The sequence below is a fragment of the Conger conger genome, chromosome 17, assembly GCF_963514075.1.
Source record: "Conger conger chromosome 17, fConCon1.1, whole genome shotgun sequence".
In the NCBI taxonomy this organism is placed as follows: Eukaryota; Metazoa; Chordata; class Actinopteri; order Anguilliformes; family Congridae; genus Conger; species Conger conger.
In genome coordinates, this window is record NC_083776.1 from 15,389,925 (window position 1) to 15,411,808 (window position 21,884).

The 21,884-nt window shown below is 42.1% G+C and overlaps 1 protein-coding gene across 1 annotated transcript; it reads right to left on the bottom strand.

Annotated features, from left to right (window-relative positions):
* Positions 1 to 955: 955 nt before the first annotated feature.
* LOC133116922 (deoxynucleoside triphosphate triphosphohydrolase SAMHD1-like) lies at positions 956 to 20,720 on the bottom strand (the record flags this gene model as incomplete). Its single annotated transcript, XM_061226936.1, has 13 exons — positions 956 to 1,093; positions 1,239 to 1,343; positions 7,081 to 7,173; positions 7,369 to 7,508; positions 7,778 to 7,893; positions 8,009 to 8,100; positions 9,922 to 10,030; positions 13,269 to 13,369; positions 13,774 to 13,968; positions 14,146 to 14,216; positions 15,078 to 15,193; positions 15,578 to 15,738; positions 20,700 to 20,720. Coding segments are annotated over 13 exons (1,458 nt in total), but the record flags the coding sequence as incomplete, so codon positions are not given.
* Positions 20,721 to 21,884: the final 1,164 nt, after the last annotated feature.

Below are 21,884 nucleotides of genomic sequence, written 5' to 3' on the forward strand. Positions count from 1 at the left end.
CACCTTCATCTTCATCATCATCTCAGCACTCCATCAGCTTCAGGCCAGGCACATCTACATTCTAAACGAGTGACAAAATGTCAGTGAGGGATGCAATTATTCTACTGCATTAAACTAAATGACTGTTATATGATTCACATCCCTCATACTAGCATTTTTCCAGGACAGCCTTGTCAAGCATCTCCCAATACAATTTCTGTTGCCCAACTAAGGCTGCTTCAAAAATGCATTAATCTTCAAAGAGTTTACAAAGATGCATTCATGGATTTGAACACAGATACTACAAGTCAAACAACAGGCAAGGCTCCCATTCAATAAATCACCAATGTGAGTGCTGTGTCACGCAAACAGGCTATTCATCAGAGTGATGTCATATCTTCAAGGGAATTAAGAAGCTACTCTGTCATTGGTCGTGATGTACAGCCGACCAATCTGAAACTAGCACTAGTTAAAAAACTAAAAACACTTCATTCCCCCAAAAGTAATACATAAGATAATTATATTTATTAGGCGGCACGGATGGTGCAGTGGGTAGCACTGCCACCTCACAGCAAGGAGGTCCTGGGTTCGAATCCCCGTCAGCCTCTCTGTGCGGAGTTTGCATGTTCTCCCTGTGTCTGCGTGGGTTTCCTCCGGGTACTCAGGTTTCCTCCCACAGTCCAAAGACATGCAGGTTAGGCTGATTGGAGAGTCTAAATTGCCAGTGGGTATAAGTGTGTGAGTGAATGGTGTGTGTGCCCTGTGATGGACTGGCGACCTGTCCAGGGTGTATTCCTGCCTTTCGCCCAATGTATGCTTGGATAGGCTCCAGCCCCCCTGCGACCCTGTTCAGGATATGCGGGTTAAGATAATGGATGGATGGATGGAATTATGTTTATTATGTTGTTTTCAAATGATAATCTGTGGATAAGGCACCATATTGGTGGGGAAAAGGGCGGTGCTAGAGGATGGATGTTTAACCTTTGCTCAAGCGGGGACGTTTACGCCACTCCTCAAAGTAGATCTTGGCTGCCTGAAAGTTTATGTCATCAGTCTTCTTGCAGTAGACCCGGACCAGTTGTTCAGCAAACGTCTTCGGAAGGAGCTGGGACACCTGTGGGCAAGACGGTCCACTGCCAGGCATCAGGAAATGCACAAATGATGGACGGACATGATTCAAGGAAAATAGGATTCATCCTGTACTTCCTGTCTATCCAAAAATTTTCCAGAATTATACAGAAGCCCAAATAACCTCCTACCTCGTCTTCGTTGATGATTCTGGCATTTGTGGAGTCATTCTTGGTGTAAAAATACACGTTATTGATCAGGTTATGGTTTTTCATCCCATAATCCATGTTAATAATCTGTAGGAGTAAAAAGGGAACAAAAGAGCACACACAGAAAGCATGCCAAAATTACTAAAAATTGTGTTATTAGCATGAAACGGAGACTATTATGCCAAGGCTGGCTCTAGCAGCATTGTGAACAAACAACATTCTCAAAAAAGAAAACCAGAGGACAGATAAGGAATTGACTCTGTATATTGTCAGTCTCTGTAAAAATAACATTGCCAAGAACAGTGAAATCACTCGGATGAAAACAGAGAGTGAGACTTCACCCAATTATAAAACAAAGAAATATGGCTGGTAGGTGAACATTAAAAAGATATGGGATACTATAGCACAAAAAAAGCATAATTGGCAAGATGTGACAGACATGCGCTGAACTGAAAATCTGCTCTCACGCCACAATTTGGCAGTTTAATGACAAAGAGATTATACACACACATACACACATTCGCGCCAACATGGCCGGAATATCTTGAACCTCATCTTCCCTCCCAGATCCGCTGGTGTTGATCTCTGTGTGGCTGGTAGCCTCTGGAACTGCCAGTCCGCCGTTCAGAAAGCAGACTTCATATCAGCCTATGCCTCCCACCTCAACCTTGACTTTCTTGCTTTAACTGAAATGTGGCTCTCACCAGAGAACACAGCCATCTCGGCTGCCCTTTGCTCTGCCTTCTGTGTTTCCCACACACCCAGAACCTCTGGCAGAGGAGGTGGCACAGGTCTCATCCTCATGGAGATCTAGTGTCTTCTCCTCATCCTTCTCCTTCTTCTCTTTTTAATTTCATGCGGTTTCTGTTACTTTCCCATGCAAACTCTTTATTATTGTTGTTTATCGCCCCCCGGGTCCTTTGGGGAGCTTCTTGGATGAGATGGACATCCTCCTTAGCTCCTCACCAGTCAATGGCACTCCCCTGATCCTCCTGGGTGACTTCAACCTGGGGCCAGTCCCCCAGTCCACCTTTCTCTTTTGACCTTACCCTCACACTTTCCCCTCCCACCCACAAAGCAGGCAACCTTCTTGACCTCATCTTCACAAGCTGCACAACAACCAACCTCTCTGTAACACCATTCCATATATCTGACCACTCCTTCATCTCTTTTTCTCTTCCACTCTCCTCTAACACTCATCCATCTCTCCCACCATCCACTATCACCTGTTGGCGGAACCTATGCCACCTGTCTACCTCCACCCTCTCATCTACAATCCTCTGCTCACTACCATCCGCGGAGTCTTTCTCTCGACTGTCTCCCGACGATGCTGCTACAACCCTGCTGCTACACCGCCCTCTGTTCCGGCACCATGCCCTTGTAGAACCTGCACAGCTAGACCAATGAGGGAATAGCTGGAGGTGAAGGGACGACGTGTTCTTTCCTGGCTGTTGAATGAAAGATTTTAATTATCAAACTCCGCACACGAACAGAGCACAATTATGTTTAGGAATATACTGGGTCTGTTGCCACGGGTCGGATATGGATTGACCTGCCCCATATCCCGCTTACAACTGGCCTGAAACAGATCAGTAATATTCCTAATATTCTCCGTTCGTAAACGGGGCCGTTTTGAAAGCTTAGTGGTTACTCTCGTTCCACTCGTTGATCTGACTCCATTTAAGATATATAAGTTAGAAATTTGGGTGTGCAACTTACGCGAACCTCGGGAGTGATTACACTCGACTCGTACCTGCGCCACTATTACTCAATATATGTTCTCGCGATTTAACATTATTGCTGAATATTTCAGTTCGGTGTAGAACTCAGAGGCTGAGGGTCCAGTCAACACAATACATGCAACACTGTCATGATAGTTGCGAGCCCAGGTCGGCGCAGCATTAACTGGGCTCCTTAGAGCTAATTAGACAGGAACCGGCGTATTAACGCCCATGGGTTCCCTTCGCGTCCAATCACAAGAGCCATGCCTAACCGACCCTTTACGTTGGCCGAAACTTGCTGGCCTCACAGCTTAGAACTATCACAGGGGTACCAAGCTCTCAGTTCGGTGTAGAACTCAGAGGCTGAGGGTCCAGTCAACACAATACATGCAACACAGTCATGATAGTTGTGAGCCCAGGTCGGCGTAGCATTAACTGGGCTCCTTAGAGATAGTTCGACAGAAACCGGCGCATTAACGCCCATGGGTTCCCTTCACATCAAACCACAAAAGCCTTGCATAGCCGACCCTTTACGGTGGCAGAAACTTGCTGGCCTCACAGCTTAGAACTATCACCTGTACCACGGGACTGCCGATCGGTCAGTCCTTGGTCCCCATTGTCCCCCTCAATATTCAGTTGTAATTTAGGCTGAAAAGGTACAAGATGAATTAGAGTCATGGAGATCACGCAAGTTACAAACAAAATAATTTATTTCCAGACGGGTAGGCAGTTAGCGTAGCATAAAACAGTCAATTACAGTCAATAGACAAATTAAAGATAAATAGAATAGAGTGAAATCTTACCCAGCCTGCTTTCGCTACACACATATACAAAGTATGCACAGTGTGGGAAATCGAGTGCGATCTTCCCGATACTTACATACACGCATACCTACATAAGACATGTTGTGTGGGAAGTCGAATACGATCTTCCCCGATTGGTCTGTCTCCCTTGCTTTTATGCCAAATCACACGTTTGAAACCAGGCGGCAGTGCCATAAATCAACCTGGAGGGGTGGTCAAATCTGGAATTTAGACCCCCACCGTTGGGGGTTGTTGAGTAGGGAAAATGAGATGATTACCAGGAGAGGACGTGTAGGTTTTCCCTTGAGTTATTGAAACTATGGTTAATTAAAATCCATTTGGTATGAAATGTATCTCATCTGATTCCTTGACTTTACTGGATCACATCCATACCAAACAGATTATCCTAATGTTTTGTTATGGTGCAGTTATCATGAAACTTCCCTCCTGATTATCCATTTTACATGCAATTCCTGTTACCATTACATAAGACTTAATGCAATAATACAAGGATCACATGGGCAATGTTTTCAAGGTGTTACCGGGTCTATTTACCATCTAAACAACAGTTTTGAGGTTTTCATTCAAGAGAGTAGTCCCTGGGGTAATGACAGCAGTGCCCAAAGGAGGGCACTGTGGTACTGCCCGGAGTCTTTCCCCCTGGAAGTGACCAGGTGTGGGGCCATAAGATGTTAGGCACATTCCTTTCCCGGGAGTTTTAATGGCCCACATGGCCTAATTGCCCGGGAACCGCTCATCCACCCACCATATATCTCTCCTTTATCATCTTGGCGTCACTGGTCTGGAACTCCTCAAAAGGTACTACAAACAGTATTGTCCTTTGTCCCTTTTGACACGCCCCAGAACCCCCACCTCACAAATGGCAGAGTCAACCCCCAGCTCACAGGCTCTTCACAGATGGCAGCCCCATCATATCTATGAATGCTGTAGTTGGGAGTTTTCATGATAACTGCATTATGCTGTAAATATGTCTTTGTGCCTCTCATGGTAATATACCTTTTGGATAAACCTGATTTGGGTGAATGAAAGGAAAGGAGACATCCCAGACTGTTTGGTTTCTTCTCCTTATCTCCGAAATCCAGTTCTAAAAAGTGAGTCACCCATCTATAATTTACAGCCAGGCCCACCCGGCAGGGGGCTAAAACACCTGGCTTCTACAGAGACTTTTTGTCCAGTTTCCCCTCGGCTCCTGAATGGTTGTGATATCAAAAGGTAGACTGTTACAAAAACTAGACCATTACACCAGTCGCACTGAACCAATCAGAATAACACCAAACATCACTATATTCTGACCTGGGATTATCATGAAACATCTTTATACCATCTCCAATATTCCTGTTCTGGAATGTGAGAAAATCCTTCTCTAGCTCTCCCCCACAGGCATGTGTGCCAATGGTGGGGGCTAACAATGTAGGAGGGGGGGAAGTCAGCAAGCTGACCAGCGCATGAGACCAAATGTTCCTTATGACCGGCTTACACCCTCTTCCCTGAAGAGGGCCAGAGTCACTCCCCTGCTAAAAAAACCTACTCTTGACCCCTCTGCTCTGGATTTCCTCCTACCTCTCTGGTCGCTCCTACCGGGTGACTTGGAGGGGCTCAGTCTCTGACCCTCAACCCCTACAAACTGGAGTCCCACAGGGCTCAGTTCATGGTCCTCTCTTCTTCTCCCTATACACTCTGTCTCTTCCCATGGCTTTTCTTATCACTCTTACGCCGATGACACCCAACTCTTGATTTTCTTCCCCCCCGATACCCAGGTCACCACACAGATCTCTGCCTGCTTGGCTGATATCTCTCCGTGGATGACTTCCCACCACCTGAAGCTTAACCTTGCCAAAACTGAGCTTCTCTACATCCCTGCTAAGTCCTCTCTGACAATCGTCCTCTCACTGACTGTTGAGGACTTTTTAGTTACCTCCTCCCGTACGGCAAAGAATCTTGAACTGCCTCACCCTGGCTCCACAAGTATCCTCCACTGCCAGAACCTGCAGGTTCTTTCTCTACAATATACGCCGTATCCGTCATATCCTGGCGGAGAAAGCCACCCAGCTCCTAGTCCAGGCACTCGTCATTTCCCACCTGGATTACTGCAACTCCCTCCTAGCCGGTCTCCCAGTTTATGCCATCAAGCCCCTCCAGCTGGTCCAAAATGCTGCAGCCCGCCTGATGACCAGTCAGCCCAGGTCGGCTCATGTCACCCCGCTCCTCATTGGCCTCCACTGGCTTCCTATTGCCGCACGCATCTGATTCAAGGCCCTAGTATTGGCATTTCAGGCTGCTAAGGGGACTGCCCCACCTTTCATACAATGCTTAATCACTCCCTACTCCCCAGCTAGACCACTAGTCCCCAAGTCCCCAGTTGCCAGCTCTGGTCGCCTTATGGTTCCCTCACTACGAGCTCCTGGTGGTCGAGCTGCATGTTCACGCCTGTTTTCCGTTCTGGTTCCTCAGTAGTGGAATGACTTGCCTACCACTGTCAGGACAGCAGAATCCCTCCCCCTATTTCGATGCAGACAAAAAACACACCTTTTCAAACTGTACCTTAGTCCTCCCTCCTGATTTCCCCCGCCCCCGTTTCTGATATCCCTATCCCTCTTGTCTACGCCCCCGCCCCCCAAAAACAAAACAAAAACAATTGCACTTCAATGATGACTATATGTTTAGAACAACTTCTAAAATTCATGTGTATTTTACTAGTTATGGATGTGATGCTTTAACTTGTGGAAGAACCTATGCACTTGTAAATTGCTTTGGAATAAAAGCGTCTGCCAAATGAGAAAAATAATTTAAAAAATAAAAACAGGGCTGGGTTTGGATTACAGCCCAGTTTTGCAATGTGGTGTGGCTGTGAGTATCTGAACCTTGAAAAGAGTATGCCATGAAATCAATTCTCAATGTAAACATTGTTTCTCACCTTGCCATATGACCAAGTATGCTCAAAGCCAACTCTAATCCAACAGAGATAAAATGTGTGCTTCACAATGCTTGATAAATATATTGTGATAAATTTAGCATAGCATCTTAGCATCTTGACTGGTAACCACAGTCAAGGCTGACAAACATGAACATTTCAAAACATGGTTAAACGCAGGCCAAGCAAAAATGTAAAAGTAAATAGTTTCCAGGTATTCGCATTGTTAAATACAATAGTGCCATGATGTAGTATGAAGTATTTGGAAATGGAATTCTTATAATAATTATAACTGACCTGCATGGTGTACATAAGGTTTCAATCAGAGAACAGTTGCAAAGAGGCATTATTGTAGACATTTGACTCACAGTGACTTCGAAATCTTCAGCCTGAAGTGTTACACCTGTGCTGCTGTCAGGCAAGGCTTGAGCAATGCTTTCTGCTATCGCGGCGCGCACATCCTGAAGAAAAATGGACCACCCGAGTCAGAGTGATGAAAGACCTACTACAGAACAGTGACACAAAGTAGACAGAGGTATAAAGGCACTGATTGTGTTAGAAATGCTCTGTCAAGGCTCCCTGTCATTCCCACCATCTCCTTCTTTCACTCTCTCCCCCATTTTACAGTGTCTACAGACTGGTTCATCTAGTCTCACCGATGTGTCTGCCACAGGATTCTTGGGTCGGATCTTGCCCAAAAACTTGTAGATCTTGCGACAATTGATGTTTTGCAGGATGGCCCGAGCCTCAGCCAGCTCTGGAGACGAGGAGTACAGGATCTCCTGGAAGATGTGGTCTGAAAAGGGAATGGGGGGGGGGGGGGGGGGGGTTCTTCTTCTTATTATTATTATCAGGTGTAGTCTTAATTCTTAAGCCTAAACGTTCTCAAGAGCTAAACAATTTTCAAAAACTTGGGCTGCATATAGATGATGCAGATAGCACCTGCACTTTAGTAAATTTGATACCATTGTGTTTTAAAGGGCACTTAATTTGCTGCTCTTCCATTAAATCTCAGCAATATGAGAGCCTTCCATCACTAAATAACAGGTAAGTAAAGTGCCTAACCGGTGAGTTTGGTATAAGCCTCCATATCCTCAATGGCAGTGGAGAGGGAGAAAGTCTTGCCATCAGAGCCTATGATCTCAATGTGTTTGTCAGCCTTCACAAAAGCCTCTGTTATCCTGTAGACAAGAGAAGCCATCACTGTTTACATTTATATCATTATGGCAAAGCAATATTGGACATGGTTCCCCAGTATGAGCTGGGGTCTTTTTGGAAAAGTGTGAAGGTACTCACATTGTTGCGATGATGTTTCCCACTTTGTGCCGGCAGGCCCGGCGATGAAGGCTATACCGTGTGTAGAACATGTCGTACAAATTTTCCATTTCCTGGAACCAACAGAAATTGGTTCAAAATAATAAATCATATCAGCAAAAGGGAAGTTTGGTGCAAGTATAATCCATGTGCAATGCATGAGACTTGTTTGATTCTAAAATACAAAGATACTTAAACTAGGTCTTCAGCTTCTGATGGGAATGGCGAGTATCTGTCCCAGTGAAAGTAATTTGCTTCGACCCCCCTGATAAAATCCTATCAAAAATCAAAGGCCTGGTTTGTGCTTTTATTTAGTGTCGTTTTTATATACTGGAGAATGTAGTCAGATTCCCATGCACATAATGCATGTAGATTTTGTTGTGGTGTCTATAGCCAGACCCACATAGTGCGTATAGCCTTTGTCAGGTATGACCTTTAAGACAATTTGGTTTCTCTTGTAAAACTTTTATTTATATTTAATTTGGAATTGAATGTGATTAAGTAAGTAACCTGCCTGATAAAATACATTTTTGGTTACTCCCTAGAGTTGGTCTAGGGAGGTTGCAAATTTACGCTTAATGTATCATGGCATATTGCACCCGTAGGCCTCTGACAGTAAATCAATCGCCTCCGCTTGTCAGTTCATTCATGTCAAGAACAGTCATAGCTAATGTTGGTCTTCTTGGGTCCCTGAGCCGCCATCAGCTACACCCAATAGCAGTTATTTCTGCGACCTCTGTAATGACTGTAGATATCTAGCCAGCTTGTAAGACATGCAGAGGACTATTCAGGGAGTCTGTTACGGTACAGGATTCCTTTAGCGATCAAGTCTAAATTATAAATAAGAAATCTACCAAACCTAGATAACTCATCTAAATTGTTATTAAAATGGAGTCAGATAATAAATACAAAGGTAGATTTATTGGCCCTATTGTGGAGATGCCCGGACCAGTAGAAAGCGGAAGGCAGAGTGTTGTTGAAATTATGAATTCATGTGATTATTTTATTATTAATTACTTATCCTATTATTGTTGCTTATGCTGGAGTGATCCAGATCATACATAATTGTTAAAGTACCATAACTTTCTTTGTGCTAATGAATATTATTTTCTGTAACTGTGTGAGTGGAGATGTCTCTCCCTGTCTGTACCATGGGCCTCCAAGGCCACGGCCATTAACTGTGTGTTCTGGACTATCTTGTCTTGGTGCCTGAGAGCCTGCAGAACCAAAAACATAAGACCTCATGACGGAAGCTACCATGGGGATTATCTTCCTGGAAATAGGGAGTTAAAACAAGATAAGATAGATTTCTCAGACGCGCAGTTAATTGCACAGGCCCCTGCGTATACATCATGCTGGAATGTTTTGAGAACATGTATCTGCATAGACAGTACCTTGAAGGGGGAGATATGAATAAACAATCTGTTGTAAGGAGAAGAGTGGTGGATTGTCTTTGAATATTGATCATTGGGAATATTAATATTCAAAGGGGGCGTACATTTGTTGTGCTCTGCACATACAAATATCCAGACAAAGGAGAAAAACCTTTGTCCTTGTTTTTGCATGTAACTTGGACCCTATGCGCATAGTAAAGATTGGATTTTATGTACTGTCTCTGTCTCTGAGTGTTTTCTTACAGGAATAAATTAAAATTCCCACCACATAGAGTGGTACTACTGTCTTTGTAACTTGGTTTATTTATTGGCTGATGTAGTCATTAACCATTAACATTTAACCCTACTAACCTCATTCAGGTCAGAAGGACAAGCACACAGATACCTTCACCCTCGCTAAATTCTGTCGTTGGGTTCGTGCAAGGCTTATTCCAGATACAATAGATTCCATTTCACAATGTGGTGTGTGGGGTCCTAGTCTCTGCATGGTGGCACCAGTACCTTGTCTCTAGGGCAGATGTGCTTCAATCCGTCCACCTCACACACACGTAAAAATTTCAGGTAGCGTCGGTGGTCAAAGCTATTTTTCATGCCCAGGTAGTAGGAGTCTCTAATGGCATAGAGAGAAGTTTGTAAAGATTATGGAAATTGGATATTGGTTAAAAAAATTTAATTAAATTAATCATTAACTGGCAAACACACCCAACTGTCATGACATGCACGTTGCTTGTTCTGAGTAATTGACTCATTCATTGAAAGGGGCATGTTCAAAATAATAGCAGTGTGGATTTAAATAAAAACAGATGTCATTAATTGTCCTTTATTAAGGAAGAAGGGAAGCAAATGTTTCGCACATTGTCATAAAATATATTTCCTTCTGAATTGCTAAGAAACATTGTTTGGAGGACCAACGTCATTTTATTAAAAAGTTGGAGAGGGGAAAACGTATAAAGAAGTGCAGCAAATTATAGGATGCTTGGCAAAAATTATCTCAAATGCTTTAACATAGCAACAAAAACCCGAAACACATGGAAGAAAACGAGCAACTACTGTTAAAACGGATCGAAGAGTAGTCAGAATGGCGAAGATTCAGCCATTCATCAGTTCCAGAAAGATCAAAGATGATCTACAATTACAAGTGCTGTTAGTCAGGATGATCGAAGCTAAGCTATCAGCAAGAAGCCGCCCGTAAAGCACCATTGTTGAAAAAACCGCATGTGCACAATCGGTAAAAAATTGCCAAGGAACACATCGATTGGCCCAAAGGGAAATGGCGTAACATTCTGTGGACTGATGAGAGTAAAATTGTTATTTTCTGGTCTAGTGTTCATCGACAGTACTTCAGAAATGGGTGTTTCAACAAGACAACAACCCCAAACACATGAATAAGTGAGCAACATCTTGGTTCCAGACAAAAAGGATTGAGATAATGGACTGCCAGTATAATGGAATGGACAGCTCAATCCCCCAACCTCAACCCCATTGAAAACTTGTGGGGTGACATTAAAAATGCAGTTTCTGAAGCAAAACCCAAAAATTCACAGGAACTGTGGAATGTAGTTTGTTCATCCTGGACTGAAATACCTGTTTCTAGGTGGCAGAAGTTGGTTGACTCGATGCAACGCAGATGCACAGCAGTTATCAAAAACAATTCAATTTATACAGTAAGTGGTTGAGTTTGAAGAGAAAAATGTAGACAGATTAATATTCCTTTTCTTTGCTTGTAAAAGAATAATGCATACATTTGAAATATGGGACTAAAAGCCATTTAAAAATATCTGCACTTCATTCACTTTTTTTAATGAACTGCTATTTATTTGGACACAACTGTATATATATATTTTAAGTGAGGACTGTAAACAGGCGGTTCTAAAGTGGTCATCAACTGATTATTCTGGGATGGATAGAACTATAGTTTATAATTGAATATTACTGTCAGAGAAATAACCAAAAAAGTACTAGTTCCATATGAATAAAAAATAATCTAAATTGGGGATGAACAATAACATCATCATTGAATAGTTATGAACTGATAATAGCTTAATAATCATTTAGTTTCAAGTTATATTTTTGTTAAAACACAGCAAGTACTTTTTGTGTTATTTCTCAGAGACCCACCAAGTATAAACTATGTAGAGTGAGTCTGTAAGTATTTGGACAGTGGCACAATTGATTTTCTTTTGGCTCTGCAGCACATTGGATTTAAAATGAAACAATTAATAAAATGAGATTAAGATACAGACTGTCACCTTCAATTTGAAGGTACTGTATGTACGTCATCAGGTGATCTATATAGGAATTGTATCCTTTTTTATACATAGTCCCCCCATTTTAGGAAACCAAATGTAATTGGACAGTTGGCTTCTCAGCTGTTCTGATGTGATAGGTGTATTCAATCGCTTCCTTAGTGCAGGTATAAGAAAGATTTCAGTATCAAGTCTTGATTATAGGCTTTGGATTGCCTTTGGAGTCTGTCATTGGAATTTGTCAACATGAGGACCAGAGTTGTCAGTGACAGTTCACAGTCAAAGAAGCAATTATGAAGCTGAGAAATAGGAAAAGTCCATCAGCGATATATTAGGCTTACCAAAATAAACTAGTTGGAACATAATTAAGAACTGGTGAGCTCAGTAAAAGGAGCTGCCGAAGAAGAAAGAGGTGTACAGTTGATGACCAAATAAAGAAAAACCAAAAAAACACCTGTCTAGCAGATCAGAAACACTCTTCATCATGCAGGTGTGGATGTGACTACTGTCTGCAGAAGATAACAGAAATACAGAGGCCACACTGCAAGATGCAAACCATTAGTAAGCAGGAAAAACAGGATGGCCAGATTACAGCTTCCTAATAAGAACCTAAAGGAGGCTGCAGAGTTCTGGAAAAAGGTATTTTGGAAAGACAAGATCAAGATTGACTTGTAACAATGTGATGGCAAAAAGGGAGTAGGCCAAAAGTGGCCACCATCTGCCCATGATCCAAAGCAAACCCCTTCATCTGTGTAACATGGTGGTGGCGGTGTTACCATTTAGGCATGCATGGCTGCCATGCATGCTGGCTCATTAACTCTGGTCCTCATGGTCACTCCAATGGCAATCCTAGAATCAGGACTAGATACTGCCCGATTTCTTATACCTGCACTAAGGAAGTGATTGAACACACAAGTAATCAGAAAAAGCGGAGAAGCCAACTGTCCAATTACTTTTGGTCTTTTGAAATGGGGGGAATGTGTATGATGGAGTATGATGATATGAGTAGTCGCAATCATTGTAATTTCACAAGCAACTCCAGACTGCCAGTAAATAGTACCACTAAATAGTATCTGTTTATAAATCCTGGCCTTCAAAACCCTGTGTTTTTGGCTCCACTACACAATGTTGTGGCAGGCTATTCCACACAATCTCTGTGTGAATTCTTTTTTTTAATTTTTTATTATTTTCTAATATCCAAATATGCCCCCTCGTTCTGCTAACCAAACTCCTGAATAATTGCCTGTACTTCACTTAGTTAATCCCTTTAAGAAATGTAAAAGCCTCAGTCAAATCACCCCTAAGTCTCATGATCTTGCTTTCCTTATTAGTCCCCATGAAGTCTGAGTAATGGGTCCTTATTACACCCCTAAGTCTCCTTTTACCAATCTTAAAGAGATTAAGCATCTTGAATCTTTCTGATGTCAATCTTTCTTTAAGTCAATCTGGTTGCCTTTCTTTGAACCTTTTCGAGCACCACTATATCTTTCTTGTCGTGCAGAAGGTGGGAACTTTGTTGCAGGAAATCAGCCTTGCGTATGAGAAGATAGTGATATCAGCCCCAGAATTTCCATAAAGTGCACTTCCATCCAAATCACTCACCTAGCAAGATAATCAAATTTGTCCACATCAATTCCACTGTTTTTGTTGGCCACAATCTCATACAAGAAAGATTTTTCTTTCTGTCTTCCTTGATATTGCCACTGCAGAGATGAGAAAGTAAGAACAATATTTAGAATCTAGCACAGAAAAAGCCCCTAGAGAAGAGATATGTAAGAATAGAGAGCAGGCCTGTGTGTTTGGGTTATATTACATTATCGGCATTTGGCAGACGCTCTTATCCAGAGCGACGTACAGTTGATTAGACTAAGCAGGAGACAATCCTCTCCTGGAGCAATGCAGGGTTAAGGGCTTTGCTCAAAGGTCCAATGGCTGTGTGGAACTTATGGTGGCTACACTGGGATTAGAACCACCAACCTTGCCTATCCCAGTCATTTACCTCAACCACTTTGCTACAGTCTGCCCCAGGTTCTACCTCGCTGGAAGAGTCCACCTCGCTGGAAGGTTCCACTTCGCTGGAAGAGTCCACCTCGCTGGAAGGTTCCACCTCGCTGGAAGGTTCCACCTCGTTGGAAGAGTCCACCCTGGGTCCGGCGATCAGTTCCTCAATAAACACCAAATCGGAAGGCTCCGTCTCGGTGATCTGTTCCTCAGACAGCTTCAGCCCATGACGCTTCATCACTGGCTCCAGATTGTTTACCTCGATCAGGTAATTTAACATTTTCACAGACGCATCCTCATGCTAGGGCACGCACAGACAGACAGACAGACAGACAGACGGACAGACAGAATGAAGGATAAGCATAAGCATAAGCACCAGCATAAACCGATACGCATTGTGTGGTTTGTAGAATAATGTAAAAGCAAAAATACAGGCAACAAAAGAACAGGACACAAAAGAGTAGAAGTTGAAAAATACCGTCCATCTGAAACCCGGGCGTGCTCTTGGGATGAACATTCCATCGAACGTGTGGGAGAAAGGGCCATGTCCTGACCACAGCAAGAGGGATGAAAGAGGGGATAAGAACTGTCACTCAGAATAAAAATATATACGATAACAATTGGGGAAAAATAAAACCGAAAGAATAATAAAATATATTACAATAGGGAAGATGACCCTCCTTATAGCAGACCTTTAAAAATAGCAACAAAATCAATCAATAACGTGACTACATTATCCTCCAACTTCAATAAGGAAAGAGATGCAAATCAACAGACAGTGTAGGCTAATTAGTGTTCCGTTTCAACCTGACAGAAGATGCATGTTATGGCTCAGACACGGACACAGATTTGAGGACGTCTAGACAGATAACCGCACCCAGCACCAACAGGGCTGTTTCGACTGGACAGGATTCTGAATGCGTCAGGATTCTTCTGACAATATTGATGAACTCACATACTGTATGTGGTTTACAGTGAGGATGCTGTGATTTCTTCAAAACTAGCGAAGATTTATCCCAACAATTAGCCTTAGGTTAATAAGTCACTGGAGGGTTTATTGGCCAAAGAGCATTCCAATGATGAGGCTGCCGAAAGAGAAACCATCAATGTAAAAGGAAAAAAATTGAGGGTAGGCTTGGTTCAAATTTGAGATTGGCTTGGATTATCCCTGATATATCGGTTTGCTGGTGTACTGACCCATTGTATGGACTCTCGTTTACAAACTGCCGGTTCTCTGTTGCTACCTTTTGCTGGCTATCGACCTTTGCCTGTTTACTCTGCTGCAAAGAAAATTAAGACTTGAAAGCTTACTCCTGTGTTTTCACTACTGGGTTACTGTTCTGGTCCCTGACAATACCAACTGTTTAGGGTAAGAGGAAGATGTATTGACGGAGGGGCTGTGAAACATACCAAGGTCATGGCACAGTCCTGCTATCTGGACACACAGTATGTCGTTCTCAGTAATATTCTGCTCAGGCTGGCGCTGTTTCAGGGCATTGATCAGTTCGCCTGCCAGGTAGCACACCCTGCCAGAAATACCACATTCTTTTACATTGTTTACAGTACATTATTTGGTAAGTGGATACCCAGAGGCAAATTGGATCAAATAATTTGGTTACAAACTCACCTTCTTGACAACTAGCACACACTGCTACTCTGTGCTAAAGCTCTTGACCCACACTCAAAAATATACTTACTGTGACACTATTAAGAGCTGCCAAATCATACCCTGCTTTTATTTTTCAATGCATAATTGTTATGTTTTATACTTCATTCACGACTGTCGTAAAAATGCTATTAATTGAACATTTCCAAAGTAATAAAATGTTAAAATTGGTTACGGTAATAAAAACCTTTGCCATGCAAGACCCAAATGGCACTTGAGACCTTTTAAAGGGAACATGACGTACCCAATAGAGTGTTCAAAGCGGGTGTGGCAGGCTCCCGGGAAAACAAAGTCTGTGGCTCCCAGCTGCTTGAGGTGGCGCAGACGCTGGAACTGAGGTGTGTCAATAATGCTCACCAGCAAAGGGTGCAATTCAATAGAGCCGTGGATAGGGTCATTGAACACCTATAAGGATGTGAGGAATCAGAGCAAAGGAAAATGCTGAAGACCAATCCATATTGATTTCAAATTAAGTTTGCTTTATTGGCATGAAATACAGTAGTGTGCAAAACCCTAGATTACAAAAAAAAAGTCTTATTTATTTTCTTGTTTTCGACATTAGTTTGTCAGTAGAAAATAACAAATTTGAGACAAACATTAATTATCCAAAAGATTAAATGTTACGGAGGTTGCTCAAAACAACCTACCAGCCAATTTTTACCTCAGAGATTTGATGCGGTTTTAAAGGTTAATGGTGGTCAAAATAAATATTGATTTAGTTTAACTGTTTACTACTCTTTAAAATACATTTTTCAATATTTAGAAACTTTTAATTTCATTATTCTGAAAGCATCTCCACTTTACAGACATAAGACTTTTGCACAACACTGTACATACAGCAAATATAGAGAAAGGGTAACACACAAGTAGTGCTGTAGAAGGTCATGAATACAGTAGTGTGCAATGATGATTATACACTTAAAGATGATGAAGATAAATCATAAACCAAGTACTATTCAAGTATTTATTTCATGTAATATTGGTTCATGTAGATCAAATTAAGTAAACAGATACCAATATATTGTGAAAACAAAAAATTCTCTTTAGGAGAAAAAAGTCAATATCTAGTGTGGCCAAAACCCTTGCATTTACCCTTGCTTTGCATTTAATCGTTCACATATTTTTTATATTTCTTCACTTGTTAAACCATTCCATATCGTTTGAAGCTCATTCCAAAGAGATTCTTTCAACGTTACAACAGATGCATTTATCTTGGTATCCAGCAAATCCCAGATTTGCTCAATCGGATTAAGGTCTGGACTTTGAGCGGGCCAAGTTATAACCTTTATGTCACCAGATGATTATTTTCATCAAGTGACCAACTGGCATCATGTAAGGCTACAATGTGGCTACAAGAGCTCCTTCCGTCGTGCCATCGTGTTTAACACTCTAACACTGCTCAAAGTTTGTGTTACCTTAAATACTGGAACAGCTGACCATCAGAAGTAAGATTGCAGAATAATGTTGCTTCAAGCCAGTTTAAACAAGTTGTTTAGCATCAACAATCATGGAATGAGCCTTCAAACATGCATTCATGCTATGCAAAAGTCAATTAATAAAAATAAATTTTTCTAAAAAAGAGTTTCTGTTTATTAGCTGTGCTTTTACCCCAATGTAAATGGTAAATGGTTGGCATTTATATAGCGCCTTTATCCAAAGCGCTGTACAATTGAAGCTTTCTCATTCACCCAGTTATGCACCAACAGCAATTGGCTGCCATGCAAGGCACCAACCAGTTCGTCAGGAGCATTTGGTGGTTAGGTGTCTTGCTCAAGGACACTTCGACACGCCCAAGCTGGGAATCGAACCGGCAATCCGCCGACTGCCAGACGACTGCTCTTACCACCTGAGCCAATGTCGCCCCCAATGTAATTGTGGGAATGATTTTTTTTGTTCTCATTGCCTACAATAGTATTGTTCAATACATTTTCACCAAAACATTTTAAAGAAGTAATATATTAGGATCCATTTTAGACAAACGTGGTGGTGTATAATCATCACTGCACATTACTGTACATTTGAACCATTTCAAACACAATAAACAAACAATCACTCTCCTCTCTTGTGTATTAAATGTCTGCTCATTTGAGAAAAAAGTGCAGTTTTACCTTGCTGTCTTGCATCTTGATTGTCGATTGCCAAGGAATGCAGAAGGTAACTAACAAATTCACATACAGTAACACGACTTTGTCCGTGACAGCCGAATTCAATGCTTGGGTTTTGTAGAACAAATTTATAGTCTTCCCACCGGATTTTTAAACACTGTGTAATCCGTCTTCCTATTGGTCGACTGGTGAGTAACTGTCGAAAGATGCTGCGTCAACTCAAGCTTTCCAGTGGTTAACTCATAGCAGGGCGGGAGGATCTCGCTCCTGTGATGCCCCTGCGTAGGACCGTCTTATTTGCATACGGAAATAATATATATGGAGATAATATATTTCTTCTGTGTATAACAATTCCTACACTGTTCAATACTATGGATATAAAAACCCTGAAATTAATGTCTGCACATTAACCACATATTGATAATTTTATTTCAACAGTTTGTTTGCTGGAGTACAGAACAAAAACGAAATAATGTGTCAATGTCCAAATACTTACGGACTGCAAAGTATGATTCTTTGTGGCAAAGTTAAAATAAATGACTAGGATTGATTTAGGAACAGTCTTAAATCTACATTAATTCATGTTTCACTTAACCAAACATTTCAGTTTCCCAAACAACCATCATTCCCTTGGGGTTCAGATAAATGAGGTTTTTGGGACCCTTGTCAAAATCAACAGCATCATGAACTCTACCCAGGTAACCCAACATTTTAGCCAAACACAGACTCATATGAGAATGAAAACAGACCACAAGTGGATCTTCACTTGATAGGTCACAAGGGAATGTCAAGAAATGTCCAAGAAAATCAAAATTTTACAATAGCCTCAATGGTTGGATTATCTATTCAAGTTTCAGTTTGGTCAAAGAGGTATTGGAGAACCTAAAGCTCCATCCATTCCCGATTGTACTTACTGATAAACCTGCATCTGCTTTACCACAGCAAAGTGTGAATAATCATATGAATATCATATTGAAGCCTTAATACATAACATGGAATTTGAATGTATGTTTTCTGAGGGCAAAACACACAAAACAAGTGAGCATTTACAAAATAATATTGATAAAAAATAATAATAAAATAATATCCGGCTCAAAAATCCTCCCAAAGCCAGCATTTCAAATGACACGCATGTTTCTGCTCTGAACAGCAGTTATTTTACATTTTACATTTACATTTACACCCATCTCAGTCAGCGATGAGAGAAGAATCTCATGGTTGACTGTATCAAAGGCGGCCGACAGGTCGAGGAAGATGAGGACAGAGGAGAGGGATTTAGCTTTAACAGAGTGGAGTGCCTCAGTGACCGCGAGCAGGGCAGTCTCAGTGGAGTGGCCACTCTTGAAGCCAGACTGGTTGGGATCGTGGAGACTGTTCTGGGAAAGATAAATGGACAGTTGGGAGCAGACCGCCCGTTCCAGAGTTTTAGCAATAAAGGGAAGAAGAGAGACAGGCCGGTAGTTGTTCAGAGCAGAGGGGTTTTTTGAGCAGGGGAGTGACTCTGGCTCTCTTCAGGGAATAGCCCGGACCAGTAAAGAGCGGAAGGCAGAGTGGTACTACTGTCTTTGTATCGTGGTTTATTTATTGGCTGATCTAGACTCTCTGCATAGGGGCCACTAATATTTAACCCTACTAATATTCTTTCAGCAACACCAGAAGGACAAGCATGCTGATACCTTCAGCCCTCGCTAAATTCCGTCGTTGGGTTAGGGTGGGGTTTTACAGGCCCTTGAGCCACAACCTTCAGCTAACATTTCTGCCAGAGGACCTTTATCAAATGACCTTTATCATTTTTAAGACAGTCGTGAATGAAGCATAAAACATAACAATTATGCATTGAAAAATAAAATCAGGGTATTTTTTGGTAGCTCTTAATAGTGTCACAGTCAGTATATTTTTGAGTGTGGGTCAAGAGCTTATAGCACAGAGTAGCAGTGTGTGCTAGTTGTCAAGAAATGCGATGCTTATTTGCATATGGAAATAATATATATGGAAATAATATAATATAATAATATATTTCCATACCTCTGTTGGGCCTGTAAGGCGGAAATGACAAAAATCTGGCATTGTCACTCAGTGCGCCTGTCAGCTTGCTGGCTTCCTCTGGTACGGCGGCAAAATGTGGCTGTAAAGTAATTTAACCCCAGGAGCATACACCATTAGCCCCCATCGTCTCCGCACCCATACGGGCAGGAGCCTGTGGGGGAAAAACTCATGCATTGTTCCGAAAACAGCTGTCTTCCTGAACCCCCGTAAATCCCCCTCCTATCAGGGTGCGGCATCCTTTATGGCACGGGAAGGTTTGAGAAAGCACGGCCTGTTGGGCCCAGCCATTATTCTCTTGGACCCCCCTTCCTTACTCCCTCCCTCTCACATCTCCCTCATTCCTCCGTTTCCCTGAAAGTATGCATAAAGCATCGATTGTTTCTTGACAAAGTCAGTTTAGATAATTTTCATGTTTGGTATTATTCTGATTGTTTCAGTGCGACTGGTGCAATGATTTCATTTCTGCAACAGCAAACCTTGGATATCATAACCAACCAGGAACCAAGGAGAAACTGTGTGGAGCTCTGCCCCAGTGAAAGCCATGTGCCTCAACACCCCCGATCAGATCTTGTTTCCTGGGGAGGCCTGGCTCGAAATTCGAAATTGTTATAAAATGCCAGATGGTTCATTGGTTCATTCCGGACCCATTTTTAGGGTCAAGAACAAAGGCCTGGATTTAGGATTTAAGGAGACCAAACCAATCAATCGGGGAGGATGCAATCAGACTCCCGTGTACACCGTGCACGTCACTTCTATGTACAGGGTGTCTGTAGCCAGACTCCCGTATGTAGCTTTTATTACCAGGTATGACTTTTAAGACTTTTTTGGTTTCCTTTCTAATGCTTTTATATTTTATTTGGAACTAGTGTGTAATGACGTATGAAACCTGCCTGGTAAAATAAATCGTTGAAACTTGATCTGTGTGGTTTTGCTTACTGACACTCAATGTTACATAGGGAATGATTGGTTACCCCCTCGAGTTGGTCTAGGGAGGATGTAAATTCATGCTTAATGTATTACGGCGTATAGCACCCATAGACCTCTGATGGTAAATCACTTGCCTCCGCGTGGTCGTTCATTCATGTCGAGAACAGCCATAGCTAGTTGGTCTTCTTGGGTCCCTAGGCTGTAAACAGATATACCCAAAAGTAGCTATTCCTGCAACCTCTGTAATGACTGCAGATATCTAGCCAGCTCGTGAGATGTGCACATAACGCGCAATGTGACATGCAGCGGTACCAGCAGAGGACTGTTCAGAACAGTAAATCTCAGTACAGGATTCCTATAGTGATCAAGTCAAAATTATGAATAAGACATCTACCAAAGCTAGATAACTAATCTAAATTATTATTCTAAATGGAGTCAGATATAATGAAGGTGAATGTATTGGCCCTATTGTGAAGATTCTTGGTCAGCCCGGACCAGTAAAGAGCGGAAGGCAGAGTGGTAATATTGTCTTTGTATCGTGGTTTATTTATTGGCTGATCTAGACTCTCTGCATAGGGGCCACTAATATTTAACCCTACTAATATTCTTTCAGCAACACCAGAAGGACAAGCATGCTGATACCTTCAGCCCTCGCTAAATTCCGTCGTTGGGTTAGGGTGGGGTTTTACAGGCCCTTGAGCCACAACCTTCAGCTAACATTTCTGCCAGAGGACCTTTATCAAATGACCTTTATCATTTTTAAGACAGTCGTTAATGAAGCATAAAACATACCAATTATGCATTGAAAAATAAAAGCAGGGTATTTTTTGGTAGCTCTTAATAGTGTCACAGTCAGTATATTTTTGAGTGTGGGTCAAGAGCTTATAGCACAGAGTAGCAGTGTGTGCTAGTTGTCAAGAAATGCGATGCTTATTTGCATATGGAAATAACATATATGGAAATAATATATTTCCATATCTCTGTTGGGCTTGTAAGGCGGAAATGATAAAAATCTGGCATTGTCACTCAGTGCGCTGGTCAGCTTGCTGGCTTCCTCTGGTACGGCGGCAATATGTGGCTGTAAAGTAATTTAACCCCAGGAGCATACACCATTAGCCCCCATCGTCTCCGCACCCATACGGGCAGGAGCCTGTGGGCGAAAAACTCATGCATTGTTCCCCCGTAAATCCCCCTCCTATCAGGGTGCGTCATACTTTACGGCACGGAAAATGACCCCCCTTGTTGCCAGAAAATGACCCCCCTTGTTAGGTTTTATGCCCAGAGATGTAAATAAGAGGAGGAATTGCTTCTTCTCCTTTACTCTTAAATTTGCTTAAGCATTTTTCATTTGGGACGCCTTCCAAAATATAAGCCAATTCAGTTCTACTGGGCTATAAACCTCTCCTGTCGTAAACATCTGACCGTATAGGTACAGATACCACAGGTCACTGCAACTCAGTGAAAACTTTAAAG